This window comes from Sorex araneus, chromosome 1, assembly GCF_027595985.1.
Source record: "Sorex araneus isolate mSorAra2 chromosome 1, mSorAra2.pri, whole genome shotgun sequence".
Taxonomy (NCBI): domain Eukaryota; kingdom Metazoa; phylum Chordata; class Mammalia; order Eulipotyphla; family Soricidae; genus Sorex; species Sorex araneus.
Genome location: NC_073302.1, coordinates 100,263,932 through 100,284,546, shown reverse-complemented (window position 1 = coordinate 100,284,546; position 20,615 = coordinate 100,263,932). Strand labels below are relative to the sequence as shown.

At 53.8% G+C, this 20,615-nt stretch overlaps 1 protein-coding gene across 3 annotated transcripts in view; it reads right to left on the bottom strand.

Moving 5' to 3' along the window:
* Positions 1-20,615, bottom strand: part of ADCY2 (adenylate cyclase 2) — a 318,735-nt gene that overhangs the window by 203,770 nt on the left and 94,350 nt on the right. For all 3 annotated transcript variants that reach the window (XR_008627337.1, XM_055122120.1, XM_055122115.1), the window contains exon 3: positions 17,426-17,587. Coding sequence is in view for 2 of the 3 variants with exons in the window: in XM_055122120.1 (XP_054978095.1) it covers positions 17,426-17,587 (162 nt within the window). In the remaining variant the exon portion in view is untranslated. The remainder of the gene's footprint in view (positions 1-17,425; positions 17,588-20,615) is intronic.

The following is a 20,615-nucleotide window of genomic DNA, read 5'->3' as shown; positions in this document are numbered from 1 at the left end:
GAGTAAGAAGGATGGCACCTGCCGCAGAGGCAGGGAGTGGGGTGGGGTGGGGGTGGCGGAGGGACACTGGGAGCAATGTGCCCTGATGGAGGGATGAGTGCTCGAGCATCGTGAGACTGAAATGTAATCACGCAAGTTTGTAACTGTACCTCACGGTGATCCAATAAAACTTATTAAAAAAGTAATCTACTTTAGGGAAAAATACGACTGTGAGTCAAAAAATCGTTCTGTGTTTGTCTGTGGACCCCCCGGCAGTGCCGAGGGCTCGCTCTGGATCTGCACTCAGGGCTCACTCCTGGCGGGCTCGGGGGGTCTCTGCCGGGTGCCGGGGACCCTGCCCGGGCTAGCACCGTCTCCCTGACCCCGGGAGGGAATCGCTGTAAGGACTGCTGTGACACTCGGCTCCTCCGCCCAGGCTAAGTTCCCCACGTCCAACTGTGGCTCTCACGAGACACAGCCCCACGGGAGCTCCAGGCAGACACGGTGCGTCCACCCGCTGACAGACGGCCGGGCAGCAAGTAGCCGTGCGTGGGGACCGAGAGGGCCGGGCTACCCTGCCCTGGGCATCAGCTGTGTGCGGCGCTGAGGCCTCGCTCCGATCTGTCCGTGGCCCTGTTGGCCGAGAAGGAAACGCAGGGTCTGTGCAGAGGCCCTCGGCCTCGCCCTGAGCAGCTGGGCCGTGAGCTTGGCCTTCCCGACTCAGACGCACACTCGCCCGGGACGGAGCCGGGAGCTCCCGCACACGCTCCCACCCTGGGCGCCCAGCGGGATCAGAGAGGGAGCAGATGGGCTCTGGCGCCGGGGGGTAGCCACAAGGCCTGAGTGGGCAGCACAGGCAGGCCCTCCTCTCCATGCCCCCGGGAGACGGGAACAACCAGGCGGACAGGCCGGGAGCCTCAGCCCAGCTGGGCCTGGGACAGGGCGCGAGGGACACGCCTGTGGGTGGCGGGAGCTGCCCCTCCTGCACAGAGGCCAGGGCCGAGGCCAGAGCGGGAGTGGGGTAGAGAACGCCCAGGGGTCAGCACGCACTCAGCTGCAACAGAGAGAAGAGCAGAGGGCAGAGGGGGACAGGGCCCCACCCCAGGGGACACCAGATCCTGATGAGGGGTCCCAGGGGCACGACAAAGACCAACTGAGTTCTTGGAGGGCCACTGGCAGAGTGCAGGCAGCCCCACGGGAAGGGCTCGGTGGTCGGGAAGGAGGAGGCAGGAGGGGACCGGGGGGCTTTCTCTGGATCAAGGGTGAGGATGAGCAGGAAAACAGGTGAGTTTCGGGCACGTTTTCCCTGAAATGCTCCTCGGTCCTTGAGCAGCACCACCGAGTTAACAGATATTTAATTCATTTACCGAGACCCAGCGCAGGAGATAATCAAAAGGATTCTTAAATTATGCAGAAGTCCAAAGGCTGGAGATGAAATGGAAATAGTTTTACTTGGTAGGTCTTATAAATATTAGATCTTAAAACACGTTCAATAAGAAATGAGAATCTTAAATTGGTCCAAAAGACAAACTTGAGACGGTCTGCGTGACTTTCTGCGGGGATCTAACAGCAGGAGAAAGTTTCTACCCATCGACCTCCTCCTTTCATCACGATCCACAAATTCTTTAAAGTTCCTCTGAGGCCAGGGGGAGGGGAAGAAAGAGACGCTGTCCTACATACCTCTCTTGCTCTTTCGTCCAGAAATGCATTTTCGCTGTAAAACACCAGGTCCACTGGAAGATTTTACCCAAACAAATACTAAGTGAAAACTGCACGGAAGATAAAGAAGATGCTAGGTGAGTAGGGGAAGCCCCCTTTGAGAGAATAATCTGGGATAGGTACAGACACAGAACATTCTGGAATGAATCATGTAGCCCAAGTGACCTGCGATGTGATATTTGGGTGACACGGCCAGAAGCTCCAAATTCTCCCATCATCTGAGAAGTTTGTCCTACAAAGGACGACTGGCCGTCGGATCCACCGAGCAAGCTTCACCGGGGGGTGCCACCATGCCCTTCGCTCTCCATGGCAAGATCAATCCCCACCACTGCCCCCCGTCCCCATCTGTCCAGCTTGACTCGACCACCATCGCCTCTAATCCCCCAGCTGCCAGCACCTCTAAGCTGCCAACGCTCCCAAGCGTGGCTGTTAGGGGTGGGAAGGAGAACCCGTGTCTGAGGTGAGGAGACTCTGCCCTGGGGAGAAGGTCCAAAGGTCAGACATCGCCCAGGGATGTCCAGGGGAAGACGAGCAGGACTTCCAAGGTGCTGGCGTGTGACCGGAGCCACCGTCCCCGCCCTCTGTGGGCTCAGCACCATCCAATCCAGGCCTGCGCAGAAGCCGGAGACCAAAGGAGGCCCCCCAGGGTGCTTTGCCACCAGCCCTTGAGGCACCTGCCTGCAGGTCAGTGCCCTGGGGGGCTCCAGGAATTCTCAGTGTTTGTACTGTTCTGGGGAACAGCAGGACAGCACAGAGCTGACCTCTGCCTAAGAGGAATCAGGGGCTCTCGAGATTTGGGCTCACACGGTTCTCTCCGGGGCCCAGTCCAATTTATGTCCCTGTCTGCCAATGTCAAGTCATCCTAGACCCTCGGCCGCTCCCCTCTGCGTCCCAGCTCTCTCGGCAAGCCCGTCCTCCTCTGCAGTGACAGTTGTATCACAGACAACTCAGAAGGGGATTTATGACCCAGTGGGGACGTGACTCGAGACACTGACAGGAAGTGTCTGTCAGTGGTGTGCTGGGGTCTCGCTGCTCCCGCCTGGCGGGGGGCGGGGACGGTGGTCTCTGGCTCTGCCTTAGTGCGTCACACGGGAGCTGCTGGAGGTCCGGTCAGTCCCGCCTGGGTGCAGAGCAGGTGCCCCGGGGCACTGCACTATCTCTCCAGCCCTCGCTGTCCTTGACGAAGGACACCACGTCATGGCCGTGTCACACCCGGAGGTGGGGGTCGGACGGAGCCAGGGAAAGAGCCGGGGGTTCCTGCCCCGTCTGCTGCTGTCAGAGCCACCTGCACACACGCTCGTGACGTCCCCACACTGGCTGTGCCTTTGCACGTTGTCTGCTCACAACCCCCCGTGGATTTATTCGTGCTCACCAGACCTTTAACCTTCAGAGCCTCCATGCTGGGGCAAAAACAAATATTAAAAGGCTCTAGTTTCTGTCTGAGACCCTGGAAGATCATCGCAAATCCCAGGGAGCATGAGGGAGAAGGACAGACGGACACAGAGCCGAGGGAGAAGACAGGAGGACACCGCCGCAGGGACACCGACAGACAGAAGGTTCCATGGGGCTCCCTCCCCACCACCTGCTCTCCAGGCCAGGGCTTCCCCGAGAGTCACCTGTGGCTGAGCGTGCGGGACCCTTCGCCACCCTGACGCCTACCTCTCGGTCTGTTCCCTCTGTCCTGAAGGAGCAACTCACCGGGGCCAGGGGAGCAGGAGGCGCTCGAGGCTGGCCTCGCGGGCTCTGTGCCAGAGTCCTGTCCGTGCCTCGGAGAGGCACAGCTGAGTCCCAATGCCAGGATCCGACTGACCGCACCTCCTGGAGCTGAGGGTGCAGGCCCGGCCCCCCACCCCAGCGGCGCCCTGCTCAAAGAAATGGGAACTGCTGTGTTCTTTTAATAAATTGAAAACGGAAAAAAAAATTCCCTATCACCTAAAAGCAATGACAACAAAGCTTCTTTGGTGTCCAAAAAAGAAATCCACAGCAAATCAATAGCAAAACTTCTATAAAATGGGGGTGGGATGACTAGAAAATAGGCTTATTGAGGCAATCCAGGTCTTGGAGCAAAATGCAGACTTCAGTACTTACAAGAAGAAGCAAAGAGAACAGAATGGATTAAGCATCTCACACTAGCAGTCCAGACTAAAGCAAAGCAGATAAATGTACACAAATGTTAAAATAAAAAACATAAAATCGGTGGAAATGACAAATATATCCAAACACTGTTAGTCATATGAATTAAAAGGGATTAAAAGAAAGAGAGACGCCCTAGGAATACAAAACCAGTGAGGGCAAGAACACCGGGACAGAGATGCGTGACCTGTGGAAAGGGGAACACCTTTGAGCAAGTAGTGGGACGAGGTATTGTATCTATGAGAAAATGTTTTTAAATTACACTGGTGGCGGGATGGGTGTTGGGACACTGTATGACTGAAACCCAGTCATGCACAGTTTCGTCATGGTCTATCTCACAGTGATTCGATAAAATCACTGTCACTGTCACTGTCATCCTGTTGCTCATCGATTTGTTCGAGTGGGTACCAGTAACGTCTCTCATTGAGAGACTTATTGTTACTGTTTTTGGCATATCCAATATGCACGGGTAGCTTGCCAGGCTCTGCCGCGCGGACGCAATACTCTCGGTAGCTTGCCGGGCTCTCAGAGAGGGGCGGAGGAATCGAACACGGGTCGGCCTCATGAAAGGCAAACGCCCAACCACTGTGCTATCACTTGATTTGATAAAATAAAAAAAAAATCAAAATGTTTCAATAAAAAAACTAAACTTGCCTCACACACGCGCGCGCACACACATACACACACACACACACGCACACAGAAAATGTCTATGACAAAAAAGAAGACTCTAAAAGAGAAACAAGAGTAGAACTCTCACAGGGAAGACAGGAAGGGGGCCAACCTGAGCTCACCCAATCCGTGTGCACATTTCCCACAGAAGCAGCTTCTTTAAGGGAGAAGCACCCTACCGGCCTTGTTTCAGAGACTCATAAATAAATCTCAAAACAGATCAACCAGCCTCTGAGAACTCTCTGGACACCCGCCCATGGCTGAGACATGGGCAGTCAGGGGAGGGCGGGTCCACCCGGAGCCCGGCCAAACGGAGCCCCGGCAACCACACCTTCCCACACTGCAAGACTGCCACCATGCCCCCTGCCAGAGCCAGTATCTCAGGACAAGCCTCGCCCAGAAACTAACCTGCTGCAACATCCAAGTGTGCGGGTCTTTGTGACTGAAATATCCAGGCTTTCCTGGAGTCAGGACGGGCCACCTTCCGTGCCCCCTTTGCCTTCAGAAGCCCCCTGCAGTTACACCCACACTCCACAGCTCCAGCTGTACCACCCCGTTAAAAGTCCCAAACTTCCTGGAGGGCGCCACCCCGAAATCTCCCAACCCTAGGACACTACTAATCCAGTAGTAGCACTCCAGATTGGGTGGCGTGTAGCCAGAAGGCGCCGGCCTCAAGGAACCGAACTGTGACACAGATGTCACGACATCGTAGTAATTCTCGGTCAAGGACTTAGTGTCTCCGTGGGGAGACACAGCAAGTTACACTAAGTTTCTTCTAAGGAAATACTTGTTGGTCATCCTGTCAGCAATTCATTGATAACGAGCAATATACAATGAATTTCTGTGGCTTGCTCTGGGGGCAGGCTTGAGAGGTGGCTGGGGAAACTGGAGACACTGGTGGGGGGAAGGTGACAGTGTGGCGGGATTGGGTCGGAATATTGAGTGTCTGGAACAAGTCATCACGGACAACTTTGCAAACTACAGCGTACAGTACATACAAAATTCGGGGGGGCGGGGGATTTACGTACATAGGCCTTACTTATTTCACGTAAACTCCAAAATGCATTAGCACAGACTATTTCATTTGTGACAGGTAAGGCACGATTATTACCATAATGAGATCCAAATATAAAATAAAATCTAATGCAATGTACTTTAGATTCCAGTGTTGAAAAACATACTTTAGATTCCAGTGTTTTAAATGGGAATAAGCATTTCATAATATTGTATTAAAGGGTTTTATTTTTCCTTATTTGGACTGAAGCGATAGCACAGTAGGTAGGGCGTTTGCCTTGCACGCAGCCGACCCGGGTTTGGTTCCTCCGTCCCTCTCAGAGAGCCCAGCACGCTACTGAGAGTATCTCGCCAGCACAGCAGAGCCTGGCAAGCTACCCATGGCATATTCAATATGCCAAAAACAGCAAAACAAGTCTCACAATGGAAAAGTTATTGGTGCCCGCTCGAGCAAAGCGATGAGCAATGGGATGACAGTGATAGAGTGATACATAAGTAAAACTCATTTAGCAATCACAAATTGGCTCTACTGATTTATTTTCTGATTTTCTATTTGCCATTTCTTACAGTTTTGGTGGAACAAGTAACATAAAGTAAATTGTTCTGTGCTTAAGGCTGGGGATGGGAGGGAAAATGTGGATACTGGAGGAGGGACAGTCGCCCAGGCAGTGCTGGAACACCAAATGCCTGAAACAACTGTGTAATTAGTACCTTTGCAAATCACAGTGTTTTTAGTGAAAATGAAATTTTAAAAGTTTTTTAAAAATTTATTTGAAAAAGTGTCTTCAGCAGCATTCTCAGCCCATAATCAGTGGGAGGTGTGTCTTTTATTATTGTCAACATAGATGCAAAACCCCTATAAGAATCAAGAGAAAACGAGAGAAAAACAAAACATGGCCTCAAGTTCATTTCCAGAATTCAGGAATTTTTTGTGCTTTGGTAAAGGGGAAAAAAGACTCCACTTTTCCATCCATGGGTGATGGGAACAAAGACCTTCTGATGCACTTCCAGATTAATTTTCAGAAGAGACAATTGAAAAGGAAAAGTTCTCTAAATGTGAGTGTAAAAAATACAAATGCACATGGATGCGGAAGGGGGATGATATGATGTGTGTTGTTCACGGACTCTCGGGGCAGCTCTCTCTCTCTCTCTCTCTCTCTCTCTCTCTCTCGTCTCTCGCTCTCTCTCTACTCGTGTTCAGTGCTCTCGAGTGGCTATGTATAGACTGGATCGAGATGGCTCCTCTTTGTGCTCTGCTTCTGTGTGTGCCACTTAAATAGTTGTAGTAAATCTACTTCTAATGTTTCTAGCAATGTCATTCTGTATGAGCACAGTAAGAGATATATCAGACTTAAAGTTTGGCTCTTCCTGAGGACATTCACTATATATTCCAGACCACAGTCCTCAGGCCAGGTTAGTCTTCCTAACCCCAGCAGGGTCCTAGTCTCGTCGTTACTTTAGATCATGACAGCATTTGTCTATGACCATGTTCTCAACTTATAGTTGAGTATTGTGGCGCTTTGGCCTGGCCCCTTTCGATGCCAGGGTAGCTCACAGCTTGCCATGGGTCCATCCCATCCCTTGCCGGGACCCTGCTTTTGGGGTACTAGGAACTAAGGGCAACTGAGTTGAGAAAGCAGATACCCAAGAATAAATATTATTGGAGTCAGTCACCTCCCAAGTTACAAAGCATAATTAACTGCCTTTTTGTGTCCATACAGAAAGGACATTGCTTTAAGGTAAACTAAATTCCCTGCGGCAAGGCTGAAAGGACAGACCCAATGTTATCCTACATCGGATACATGGGATTGTCTTCATATTATACAATCATTTTAACTTAACCCGAATTCCCACTCACTGCTTTAAAGGACAATTATTATCCTTACTGAATTAAAAAAATATATATATACATATACATATATGCATGTTTACTGTCATTTTCCAGGGAAAAGGAGGAGATTGTTTAAAAAACCAGAAGGAGAACCACTTGATTATAAGAGGGGACCCAGGGTGTTTGGGGAAAGCTCCCACTATGAAAGAATTAGCAGATCAGGAAAAGCATACTCCCTGAAAACCTCCCAGAGCCTTTCTCTGCATTTTATTACCTGTGCTCTTGACCTCTGTTGAAAGAAGGGCAAAGTGCCAACTAGGGCTTGTCTGTGCCCCCCCCCCGGCCCCACCCAGGGCCCTGATCTGGCTGGAGGAAGGAGAGTTTTCTATAAACAAGGCCGGGAATGCCATGTGCCTCACTCCATTTTCTTCTGCTCTGTTTTATTTACCTGTATATCACCAAGGACACCGTCCAAGGAGGGGTCAGTCTTTGTCTGCTGGACCCCACAGAGCTCGGGAATACCTTGGCCAGTGGAGTAAGTGGGGTCCAAACCCTCTGGCCTCAGGGCAGTGCAAGGACTGCAGGACTGCAAGGCATCGAGGAGCCATGTGGAACTGCAGCTTGGGCGGGAGCGCTGTGCACTGCGGTGGGCTGAACACAAGCCCCCTCCCTCTCCCTGCGAAGTCGGGTCCACAGGGAACCTCAGCAGAGGTGGGGTCTTTGCAGAGGAGGTCGGGGATCTGCATATGCAGAATGCTGCAGTGAGACCCTTGGATGGGACCCTGCATGCAAGGACCAGTTTCCTCACAGGGAAGAAGGGGAGAAGAGGCAGGGGCTCGAGAGGAGGAGGCAGCAGGGAAGGGGGCCCCAGTGGAGTCTGAGGCTGGCCTGGAACAGCCGGAGTCAGGGGAAGGCAGGAGAGGTTCTTCCCGGGGCTCCACACACGGTCACTGTTAACACTCACGGATGCAGAAGCTCCTTGGGGATGAGGGGGGGAGACAGAGAGGAGGGAAGGTGTGGCCGCAGGCACCCAGGACGTCCCTAAAACAGGAAGCTCCACTCCTAAGGGTGGCCCGTGGCCCCAGAGAGATCACAGGAGCAGCTTCTCCAGGGACAAGGCCTGCCAGAGACGGCGGGGACGCTCCCACCCTCACCCCTGCTCTGTGTCTCCCTCTGACAGGGCAGGAGCCCAGTCTTGGGTTTCTCAGCGGGAGTTTGGCTTCCAAGGCAGTTACTGAATTCCAACCCACCCCACAGCAGGACGGTCAGACAGACCAGCCGGGCCTGGGCATCTTGAACACGGGCCGTCCAGCCACTGATCTGTCCACCCCCGAGACCACTTGGGTTTCCGTCACCGAGAGAGTCCCCGAGGGCTGACGTCTCCCGCTTCCCTCCGTTGCCACTCGAGTGATGCGACGTAGCCGGGATCGACTGCTGCTGGTCTCCACCGTGGGCCGTGAGCCCGAGCTCCCACGGGTGGCCGGTTCCCCTGACGAGCTTGCTCCTTGGGCCTGCCACCGCCCAGAGAGGCTGGCACCACAACTGCCGTTTCACAGATGAGAATGTTTTGATTCCATGAAAGAGTCAGACGGCGCCTGGCGGTTCTGCAGGGGGGTTCCCTGGGCAGTCGCGTCTCGGGCGGGTGATGCTTCTAAAGAGCCTGCGGGGATGGACAGTCGCCAGCCCGGGCAGAGAGGCACGCTGGGCTGTGGGGCGGCCGGACAGACCCACGGCTCCGGGGCTGGGGTGGTACCCAGAGAGGGTCCGCGCCCCTCGTCAGTCACGGGTGCAGGATGCCCCCGGACGGCAGGAGCCGGCCGGCATCCTGGCAGCAGAGACGTGAGGAAAGGTCCTGTGCTTCATACATGGACAATCGGCCTTTTGTGGGCCACCCCGAGATATGACGCAGGAGAATCGAAACCCCGAGTCCGGCTTCACCCGAGGGCGGCTGCTGTCTGTCTACCATCCCGCGCTCTCGCTGCATCCAGCTGTCACACGCCACTGAGACGGCTGTAGCCTCGAGCAGCCCGGAGGGCACCCGGCAGCGGGACCTCGTGCTTCCCCGGGGGGCAGTGGCGGGCCAAATCCTCGCGGCAGGCGGGCCTTGCACCCCACCGCAGACACGGGGAGAACGTGGCTCTTTCACTTCTGCTCACTGCCTGCCCCGGTTTTGTACCCCGCCACCAGCCTGAGGAAGCGGGAGCTCCTGGGCATCCGGGCTTCTCGCTTCCCGCAGGGGGGAGGGAGCCCCCACGGCTTCTCCCAGGGCCAGCAGAGATGACTCTGAGTGGACCAGGAGAAGGGCTGAGTCGGGCTGGACGCACACGCAGGGCTTCCTCCCCGCGGCTGCTGCTCGGGACATCGTGTGCATTTATTAAGTCTCTTTCAGCACTGCCTTCCTCATCTAAACTTCTAGAAATTTCCTGACACTTACATAGATTCTCTTTATTAACACTGTTCTAGAAAAGCCTTTCTTTGGAAACCGGGTAGGACAAATGATGGAGATGAACCGGCAGAAAGCTTGAGAGTAAAGCAGAGACGGCAGGGTAAGGGACGGGCCCTTCGTCCCACCCTCACGCTGTTCCCCGGGGTCCTTCCTCATCTGTCTCTTGGTCCCTTTCCCTCCCTGATCAATCATCCCCACCCGCAGCAAACAGAGCACCAAGGCATCTGTCCCCCAGGAGCCTGAGCTAGGAAGCCGACATCCCTAAAATCCCAAAGTGAAAAGTCAGAGTTCAAAGGAACCATCCTGGGGCTGGAGCGATAGCACAGCGGGTAGGGCATTTGCCTTGCACGCGGCCGACCCGGGTTCGATCCCTGGCATCCCATATGGTCCCCCAAGCACCGCCAGGAGTAATTCCTGAGTGCAAAGCCAGGAGTAACCCCTGTGCATCACAAGGTGAGACCCAAAAAGCAAAAAAAAAAAAAGGAACCATCCTTCAGTCCCCATGCCCCGCCCCCCACCCCATCCTGCCGGAGGACAGGGGCTAAGGGGCTTCCTTGCTCACAGCCGCCCCCCTGGCGCTGACCGCAATCTGGCATAGTCCTGGGGGTCCTGGTCACCACTGCGGTCCAGGTGATCCCCGACACTGCACTCTCGGGCCCCACATCGAGCTGCTTGGCCGAGAATCTCCAGGAGGAGCCCCCTGAGGCCCTGAGCACCTCTAAGTAACCCCATGAGAAGAAGCACTGACCCCTGGGAAGGGCGCGAGGGCGGGATGAAGGGTCCGTGCCTTACTCTGCCGTCCCCCTCCCCCCCTCCCGACAAATAATGCTGGTGTAACAGAGAATCACTAGCTTGCCCAGAGAGGAGCTGGCGGGTCCTGGGCCGGCGGCTGGATGCAACGCGAAATGAGCTGAGGTGCTCTCTCCCTCCCTCCGTCCTTGCGGAAAATATTCATATCCTGGGCTTCTCTAAAGACCAAACAGTAGAACAGAGATCCAAATTCCCAATAATTAGTCTCTCCCACAGACAGAAACTGGGCAGCTGGTAACCTGCTGTTTTTCCTCTGAGAGTCTCAGATTAGATCCTAAATGCAATTTAATTCTAGACTCCAATATACAGTTCCTGAATTATACTTAAAAATAATCAGTTATGTAACCAATCTGCATTCCTACTGATTGCACACTCACCATAGGCGACCGGCAATAGCCTTTATTTTAAGTTCCTACCTAATACCATTCAAACGGTATCCCGCCTTAAATGCATTACATTGTCTACCTCATAAGGGAATCTTACAGAATTTTTCTGAAATATGAGCCGTCCTGTTAGAAAAACCAATAAGGATGCCTTCATTTAACATCTTTAATAAATGTGAATTCATGGCCTCTAACGGGTTAGCTTGGTAAATGTGTATTCAAATTTCTCCCTCTCTCATGGGAAAATAAAGATAAATGGGATGAAAATTCTTACCAGCAACAAATATAAGGGAAAGACAAAGGTAAGACAAGTAAGCTTTAAATACCAAAAAGCATAATACTAATAATTCCGGTTGTTATCCACAGAGAACACGTTCGAGCAATCCCGTACTCTCTGGAGGGTCCAACATCTATGGACAATGATGAAATGAGCAACTAGAAGGCAGGATATGAGCTCAAAATAAATATGAGCTTGGGGCTGGAGCAATAGCACAGCGGGTAGGGTGTTTGCCTTGCATGCGGCCAACCCGGGTTCGATTTCCAGCATCCCATATGGTCTCCCGAGCATTTCCAGGAGTAATTCCTGAGCACAGAGCCAGGAGTAACCCCTGTGCATCTCTGGGTGTGACCCAAAATAAATAAATAAATAAATACAAGCTTGTAAGGAGAGACTGCAGGCTTGACCCACCTACAGGCCACTGCCCTCCCTCCCAACCCCTTTTGGGGGGAGGCTAGACCACAGACCCTGCAGGATAGCTGCGTATCGACCACCCTGGCGTCCAGGAGGAGCCCAGGGCCTGTGGCCAGGTTTTCATCGTGTTCTTCGAGTCTCAGTTCTCCTTTGCTTCACTTAATCCTAAGCAATGGATTCCTCGCTGCTATCACAAAACTGTGGGACACAGGTTTGCCCTACTGATAGGAGAATAATAATTGTATTTTCTGCTAAACTATGTGATGCTAAAGGCTTTTGATGTTTAAGTTAAAATGACCACATCTGTTCTTCTTACATAGACAAAAGAAATACTTCTCTAGAAATTTCCTGACACTTACATAGATTCTCTTTATTAACACTATTCTAGAAAAGCCTTTCTTTGAAAACCAGGTAGGATAAATGATGAAGATGAACCGGCAGAAAGCTTGAGAGTAAAGCAGAGACGGCAGGGTAAGGGACGGGCCCTTCGTCCCACACTCACGCTGTTCCCAGGGGCCCTTCGTCCCACACTCATGCTGTTCCCAGGGGCCTTTCCTCGTCTGTCTCTTGGTCCCTTTCCCTCCCTGATCAATCATCCCCACTTCAGCAAACAGAGAACCTAAGCATCTGTTCCCCAGGAGCCTGAGCTAGGAGGCGACATCCCTAAAATCCCAAAGTGAAAAATCACAGTTCAAAGGAACATCCTTCAGTCCGAAAACACATCATGGGGGTGAAAACCAGGGAGAGACTAAGGCAGAGTTCCAGGGGGGCCACCAACGAGGCTGGAGCATACATGAAACACTGGCTCCCCCAGGTCTCTTGCTACAGAGGAAGCTTCTGGAAAAGCTGTGGGGCCTTGGGTGGCTGTGAGTCAAGGTTGGTTTTCTGATTCTCAGAGCTGCTTTAGTAACTGAGCTGAACGGTCTGGTGGTAAACACTCAAGTAATTGGGAGTGATGGGCTATGAAGTTGCCAACTTTTAAATGACTGACTGAGCTAGACTGTCAACTATTGGGAAACCCAGGATTGAGCTGTGGGTTATACACAGTGTGAGGAAATGTTCATAAGTTTTAGTGATTAACCAAATTACACAGAACCTGTGAATGAATTCTACTTCAGGACACAGGCTGGTGAAATGACCTTTCTAGAAGATGCTCGATATCAAAGGGGATCTCCTGTAAAGCCAAGACTCTAGATCCCATGGGCAAGTGCACTGACAATGTATAAAACACGAAATAAAATCTTCCTAAATGGGTCTGTGCTGAGCAATGCACACTTGCCGTTTCAGGAAGCACGAGATGCTAATCATCACCGATCAACTTCTGCACAGCAGACAGATAATCTTTATTTGAAATTGTTTTACTCTCAACAATTTTACCACAGCAGTTTCCCCACGTAAGCCCCCGACACAAACACAGCTTATGAAAAGAATCCCACGGTGATTCCCTGCATCTGAGACCACTGTGATTTACACATTCGAGTTCTGGCTGTTTTCTTCATCTCCTTGATGTTCACCTGGGATGCTTCTATTTTAAAGCTGTTGGCATATTTTGCCTTTCTCAGCTTGTGAAATGATTTCTACAGAGATGGAAAACTGCCCTGATATTTTTCTGCTCTTTTAATGTTGCTCTTATACAAAATACCATGTAATACATTTTTACTCTCTTTTGCTATTTAAAAATGATCCTATTTCTGTCTAGTGAGAAGCATTTTTATTTGTTGGTTATGGGATCTGAGTAAATAACTTTTTAAATTTATTTAGTCACTGTGAATTACAAAGTGATTCATCATTGGGTTTTAAGCATACGATGTTCCGGCACCAGTCACTTCACCCGTGTCCACGGCCGTCCACCAATCTCCCCGGTGCCCTCGCCTGCCCTCGCCCCAGACGGCCTTTATGACAGGCACTGTATAGAGTTTAGGCACTGTGGTCTACATGACAGCACTCAGAGGGACTCGTGCTTAACCCTTTGCCACCTGCCAGCACCCCTTCCCTCCGCTGCCATACTGTCTCTTTCTCATCTCCTCTCTCCCCCGATCCAACTTGGCAAGTTTCCTACTAAAGACCATTCTTGTTCTTAGTTTCTTGTTTCCTTTGGGCATTTGTTCTGGATCATTCTGTGTCAATCTCTCTCCCTCACTCTCACTTCTGAGTAAATAAATATTTTAGATTACATTCTTCCCTTTTTTTTTTTAACTAATCCAAAAGAAATATTTTATGAACTTAGTAGCATTGATTAAACACTGCCTGATGCGGGTGGGCAGCATTTCCCAGTGGGGGGCGCTGTCCCCTCCCTCTCCCGGGATATGCCAAGGGGGCCACATAAAGGGTGGGTGCAGTATAAGATCAGGGGAACAGCCAAGTGGGACCCACAGGAAAGAAACGGGGGGGAAGAGGCGCTGGTCAAAAGAAGGCTGAGAAAGTTTACTCTAGAAGACAACAGTCCTCTGCCAAGTACTTCTTTTTTTAAAACAAACCACTTGTTTGAAGGACTGGAGAGACAGAACCACAGGTAGGACGCTTGCCTTTTACAGGGCCGGCCTAGATATCCCATATGGAGCCCCTGGCACCCCATAAGGTTCCCTGAGCCCACCAAGAGTGATCCCTGCGTGCAGAGCCAGGAGTAAGCCCTGAGCACCACTGGGTGTGGCCCCAAACAAGAAATAAATAAACAAATGAAAAACAAGATAGAAAAACCCATTTGCTCCTTTAAGGCAAGCATTCCAGTGCTCACTTTACAGACATGTCATTTACTACGTGATGATGATGGTCCTTAAGAAGGAACCTGGGTCACTCATGCATGCAGTGCTCCCCAGAACAGCCACCATGAGAGTGCTAGGGTCCCTCCACAGCTACCAAAGGACCCCTCCCCCACCCCAGCCCCAGCACACTTGAGTGACGGTTCCATGGAGCATATCCCAGAGCTGTTTCTACTGGGAACTAATTCCTCGTTTTGTCACCCCCCCCCCAACAACACACACACACACCATACTCTGCAAATGAGTGAGAGCAACCCGTGGTTCTTCTCTTCCTGACCCCTCCACTCAGCATGAGCCCCTCAGCCCCATTCGAGGAGCAGCAGACGACACGACTCACCTTTTCTCAGGGCTGAGGAGAAGCCCATTGCGTATCTAGACCCCACTTTAGAGATCGGTTCTTGGGCACTCGAGTAGTTTCCAGACCTTGGTTGTGGCAAATAATGCTGCAATGAGCATGGACGTGGGCATATGTCTCGTCCTTCTCTTACTCCACTGGTACCGGCAGACACTTATTCAGGAGGGTGCAGGCAAGAGTGGGACGAAGTGTTTAAGGAACATGTTCCTGGTCACCCCAAGTCACGGAGGTGCCGAGAGCCATGAAGTGTGTTTGCATGCCCCGTCGTGGGTGGGCTATGGGCTTTTCTGCGGTGACGTCCAAGCCGTGACCGCATGGAGAGATGATGACTCCTTCCTCAGAAACCACACCCACTGTCCTCACCTGCGCGTGAATCCCCGAGGCTGCACTTCACGGTGACACTCGGGGAGGGTGGACAAGTGGACGCCGTGGAAGGAAGGCGAACCCCCAGAAACAGACTCCAGGAGGCTCCATCATTCACACAATGGGATCAAGGTCAGTACAGGACTAGCGTGAAAAAGAGTCCTTCGTGGCTGAGCACAGGCTTTGCATGCAGGAGGTTAGGGTTCAACCCCCAGCCCCTTGTGGTCCCCAGAAAAGGCACTGAGAGTCACCCCTCGGGACGGAATTAGGAGATCCCTGAGAGCTGCCACGTGTGATTCAAAACTAACAAACAAAGCAGAGCCAGAGACAGAACCAACACGGTAGGCAGGACGGCTTGGGTTTGCCGTGCTTGTGGCTGACCCGGGTTCAATCTCTGGCACTCGATATGATCCCTCAAGCCCACCAGAAATTATCCCTGAGCCCAGAGACAGGAGTAAGTCCCGAGCATAGCTCAATGTGGCCCAAACTACAAAACAAAAATGAAATAAAACACAAACAAAAACACTATGTCCAAACGAACTAAAAGAGTCATTCTCTCATCTCTCCCAACACATGGGTTTCAGCTGTAGCGGCCCTTCCAAGCAGGACTCAGGGGTCCTGAGGTGATTTTCAACTTTTGGCCATCCAGACCAGATGGTCACATGATGGTTCCGTGCTGGGCTCAGTGCTGGTGGGGCGCCCCGGTCCGTGTGGCAGTGCCCTTTCTACCTACCAGAACAACACCTGGCCGTATGCAGGGACCTGGTGCTAGGAACAAAACTGGGGCTCACACTCACACCAACGCACGCAGCCCTGGTCCTGCTTGCTCACTGCCTGCCTCCAGGGCAGTGCAGCCGACTGGTCTGTGTCTATTCTGTTCAGGCGAGGGCAGTGCCCAGGAGAAGGTGATTTCCCCCGTGTCATGGAGTGGGCATCTCTGAGAAGCCAAAGCGAAACAGAGCCCCTCTGTGAAAAGTCAGGAGGGGTCTTCACCTTCATGGATGCTGACAAACATGCTTCCTAAGAACAGAACAAATCCTGAGCCCCAGAGAAAACCATGGGGATTACTGGAGGGCGAAGGGCCAGGGGAGATGGGGAGGTGGGAAGGTGGGGTCCTTTGGATGCTGTGGGCAACAATGATATACATACAGGGGTGAGACAGGAGCCCTGGGTGCACATGCCAGGGAAGCCCCAGAAATTCCACATGTTGCAGACTAATGAGAGAGATGGCAACAATTTTTTTGGGGGGTCACACCTGGCAATGCACAGGAGTTACCTCCTGGCTTTGCACTCAGAAATTACTCCTGGCGATGCTCAGGGCACCATATGGGATGCTGGGAATCGAACCTGGGTCGACTGTGTGCAAGGCAAATGCCCTACCCGCTGTGCTATTGCTCCAGTCCAATTTTTTTTTTAATAAGAAGGAAATTTCAGAAACACAGGCCTTTCAGCCTGTTCTTCATGGACTCACACTATAGGTGCTAGAAAAAAGAATAACTAGAAAACTCTCAAACCAGGAGAAATTACTACAGACCCAACAGTAAGTCTCCAGGTTCGACCTCAAGTTGCCAAATGAAACACCCTGCCCAGTCAATAACAAACCGGTTACTCAGAAAAAACAGACGCGGCCGACCCATGTTTAAAATCCATTTCCAACAACGCGGCTACTCAAGAGTAGCTCTCTGTCTCAATATATTTCATGCCACAGCTGCACGCGTTCTGTTTGATTCCCAAGATGCAAAATAAAACTTGTCTTTACGCACACACAGAAACGAGACTGTTAGGGAAAAGTCCAGACCAGGAGCCCTGGGTGCACATGCCAGGGAAGCAAACTGCTTTTTAAATGCCTTTAACCAATCACACAGAACAGCTTCTCTAGAATGTCATGGATGAGTAAAGCCCCATTTGTTGTCACAGCATAACAAGTTTTCAAGGACTCATTCCCCCATGGTCACGCGCCAGCCAGAAGACTGAGAAACAGAGGGGGCTTCTGCGTCTGTTTTTTGTCCTCCGAAAAGAAGGGGGCGTGGGCACCAAGGTAGAGGGTGCTGAGGACAGTGATGAGTGCAGTGGCCCGGGTGCCCCTGGAGTCACAAGCACGCCAGTCCCACACAGAACCTGCCGGTCCCACACAGAACCTGCCGGTACCACACAGAGCCACCCCGCGCCCCGCCTCCTGCTTCCTCGCGGAGGGTGTCTGTGGCTTACACCGTAAGGGATGTCAAGCCCCTGACCTCTGAACCCGGGGTCAGGCGGGCGGAGGTACCCACCTGCCAGACCAGGTGCTCCTTGGCTCCGGGGGTGGCGGACAGGCAGACGCTCAGCACGACGGTGTGCGAGGAGGCGGTGAGCACGCTGGCGATGACGGCGTCCCGCATGTTGAAGGGCAGCATGGTGTACACCACGAAGATGATGAAGAGGAAGAAGGAGACCTGGGGGGAGGGGGAGACAGAGTCAGCATGTCCCGCTCCTGCCGCCAAGGGAAGCACAGATGCTGGACGGGCCCTGGGGTGGGCGTGGGGCGCGGGGTCGTGCATGTTCGGGGATGAGGAGACTGCGATTTGGGGGGCCGTGCTGGGTGCACCAGCCCCCGGGCTCACCTCTCCTGATCCGGGTCAGAACCACCGGCCCGAGGGTCCCCCAGCACGTGTGCTCCCAGAAAGTATTTGCTTTTACCACCTTGAGGTTAAAGCCGCCGCTGGTGGTTTTCAGGGGAGCATCATTATAGCACAGGGGAGATCCGGACCGGGCACCTGAGGCAGGCGTCAGGCAGCAGGTCCCATCCCGGCACAGGCCCACGGGCCGAGGGTCCCCCATCCCTGGTACGGGCCCACGGCTGAGGGTCCCCCATCCCCAGCACAGACCCACGGCCGAGGGTCCCCCATCCCTGGCACGGGCCCACGGGCCGAGGGTCCCCCATCCCTGTACGGGCCCAAGGGCTGGGTGCCCTCCACCCTGCAGCCACGTTGGCCAGGCTGGATGTGGACACAACAGCTGGCAGAATAGCTCCACCCAAAGAGTCCACCGTGGGGAGTGCATACTGTGACCAGGCCCTGGGCAAGGTGGGGGTGGGGTTCAGAGAGAGAGAGTAGAGTGGGCAGGGCACTCGCCCCAAACATGGCTAATCTGGGTTCAACCCTCAGTACCCCGCAGGGTCCCTGAGCCCCATTAGGAGTGAGCCCTGAGCACTGAGCTGGGAGTGAGCCCTGAGCACACAGCCAGAAGTGATCCCTGAGCACTGAGCTGGGAGTGAGCCCTGAGCACTGAGCTGGGAGTGAGCCTTGAGCACTGATATGGGAGTGAGCCCTGAGCACGGATCCAGGAGTGAGCCCCGAGCACAGAGCCGGGAGTGAGCCCTGAGCACAGAGCCAGGAGTGACCCTGAGCACAGAGCCAGGAGTGAACCTGAGCACAGAGCCAGGAGTGACCCTGAGCACCAGCAGGTGTGGTCCAAAACTTTCTAAAGCATCTTGAAAATGAGCAGAGACATACGTGTTCTCGGCATCCCTACAGCCTGGGTTCAGGCGAGACCCGAGGGCTGCTCGGGCGACTCTGATGCTTCACAGACACACCAAGAGTCTGGTCAGTGCTGGCAGGAGCGCATGTGCCGGCAGGGAGCGGGTGAGGCTGGGACTGAGCATCGAGACTCACCCACACGCGCCCCGAGTCAGGGCACCACCTGCAAGCGAGCGGCACGCGGCACGCACAGGCAGGGAGGTTCCCGCTAGTGCAACAGCATCTGCCCGACGCTGACAGAGCGTGTCAGAGATGCACAAACATGGCCCCCGGGTATCCCTGCCAGGGAGAACCCAGGGGCTGACTCTGCGGAGACGACTTCACGCGCGGTGGGCAAGCCAGGCTGGGCTGCAGGGAGGGGAGTGGGGGTCTGCAGGGAGAACTTGAGCAAGGGAGAGGCAAGGGAGAGGGAGAGAAGAGGGAGAGGGAGAAGGAAGAAAAAGGGAGAGGGAGTGGGTGAGGGAGGGGGAGGGGAGGCAAGGGGAAATGAAAGGAAGGGAAGGGAAGGGAAGGGAAGGGAAGGGAAGGGAAGGGAAGGGAAGGGAAGGGAAGGGAAGGGAAGGGAAGGGAAGGGAAGGGAAGGGAAGGGAAGGGAAGGGAAGGGAAGGGGAGGGGAGGGGAGGGAAGGGGAGGGGAGGGAAGGGAAGGGGAGGGGAGGGGAGGGGAGGGGAGGGGAGGGGAGGGGAGGGGAGGGGAGGGGAGGGGAGGGGAGGGGAGGGGAGGGGAGGGGAGGGAAGGGACAGAGAAGGGAGAGGGAAGAGAGGGAAGGGAAGGGACAGAGAAGGGAGAGGGAAGAGAGGGAAGGGAAGGGAAGGGAGGAGGAGAGGGAAGGAAAGGAGGGTGCAGGCTGGTCCCCGAGAGGTGTGCGGCCAGGGATGGGACGGGGCGGCTGTCTCTGCACAGAGGCGCCCACTCAGAGGCTACCAGCCAGCAGCCCACACGCCCTGGCATCCCAGGCCTGGACCCTCCCTGTGGCCGACTGACCAGGACTAACAGCCTCGCAGCCCACGGTCCTGGCAGAAGCATCTGCCGTAAACGGTCCAAGCCGAGGCAGAGCCCACGTGAGAATCCACAACGTGCTGGCCAGTGCTCGTCTGAGGGTCTGTGGGGGAGACCCCGATCCTGAGACAGACCAGTGGCTGGGACCTCCCGAGCCAGGGCCGGGTCACACCTCCCACCCTGGGGAGCCCTGAGCGAAGCCCTCCCCAGAGACCCCGCAGTAAGCCGCAGGCACCCCCCGGGACCCGGCCCTCCTGCCCCACGCACAGGCCTTGACGCCCGGTGACCAGCTCTGATTCCGGGGACGAAGAACTCTCTGACCTCAGAGACAAAACTTCCCTTTTCTTCTTTGGTTTTTGTTTCTGCTCAGGGTTCACACCCGGCTCTGCCCTTGCGGTCAATCCTGGCTGGCTCGGGGACACCAAGGGACGGCAGGACTTGAATCCGGCCAGCTGCGTGCAGGACAGGCCACCTACCCGCTGGACTATCACTTTGGCCCCAAGACCGATGTTTAGAAACACTTGATTCTACCTTGATTTTCACTCATGCCAAAGTCCCACCTCCCAGTCCTCCCGTGCTGAGACAGAGGGGATCTCTCACTCCTCCTCCGAGCAGCTCAAGCCCAAATCACCCTTCGTACTCTGGAAAGCATTTCTTAGCGATGATGCAGAGTACTCTCTATGACCAAAGCTCGGGATAGAAACTCAAGGCTCCCTGAAGACTCAATGTAAGTAATCACTGTATCACTGTCATCCCGTTGCTCATTGATTTGCTCGAGTGGGCACCAGTAATGGCTTCATTGTGAGACTTGTTACTATTTTTGGCATATCGAATACACCATGGGGAGCTTGCCAGGCTCTGCCGTGTGGGCAGGATACTCTCGGTAGCTTGCCGGGCTCTCCAAGAGGGGCGGAGGAATCGAACCCAGGTCGACTATGTGCAAGGC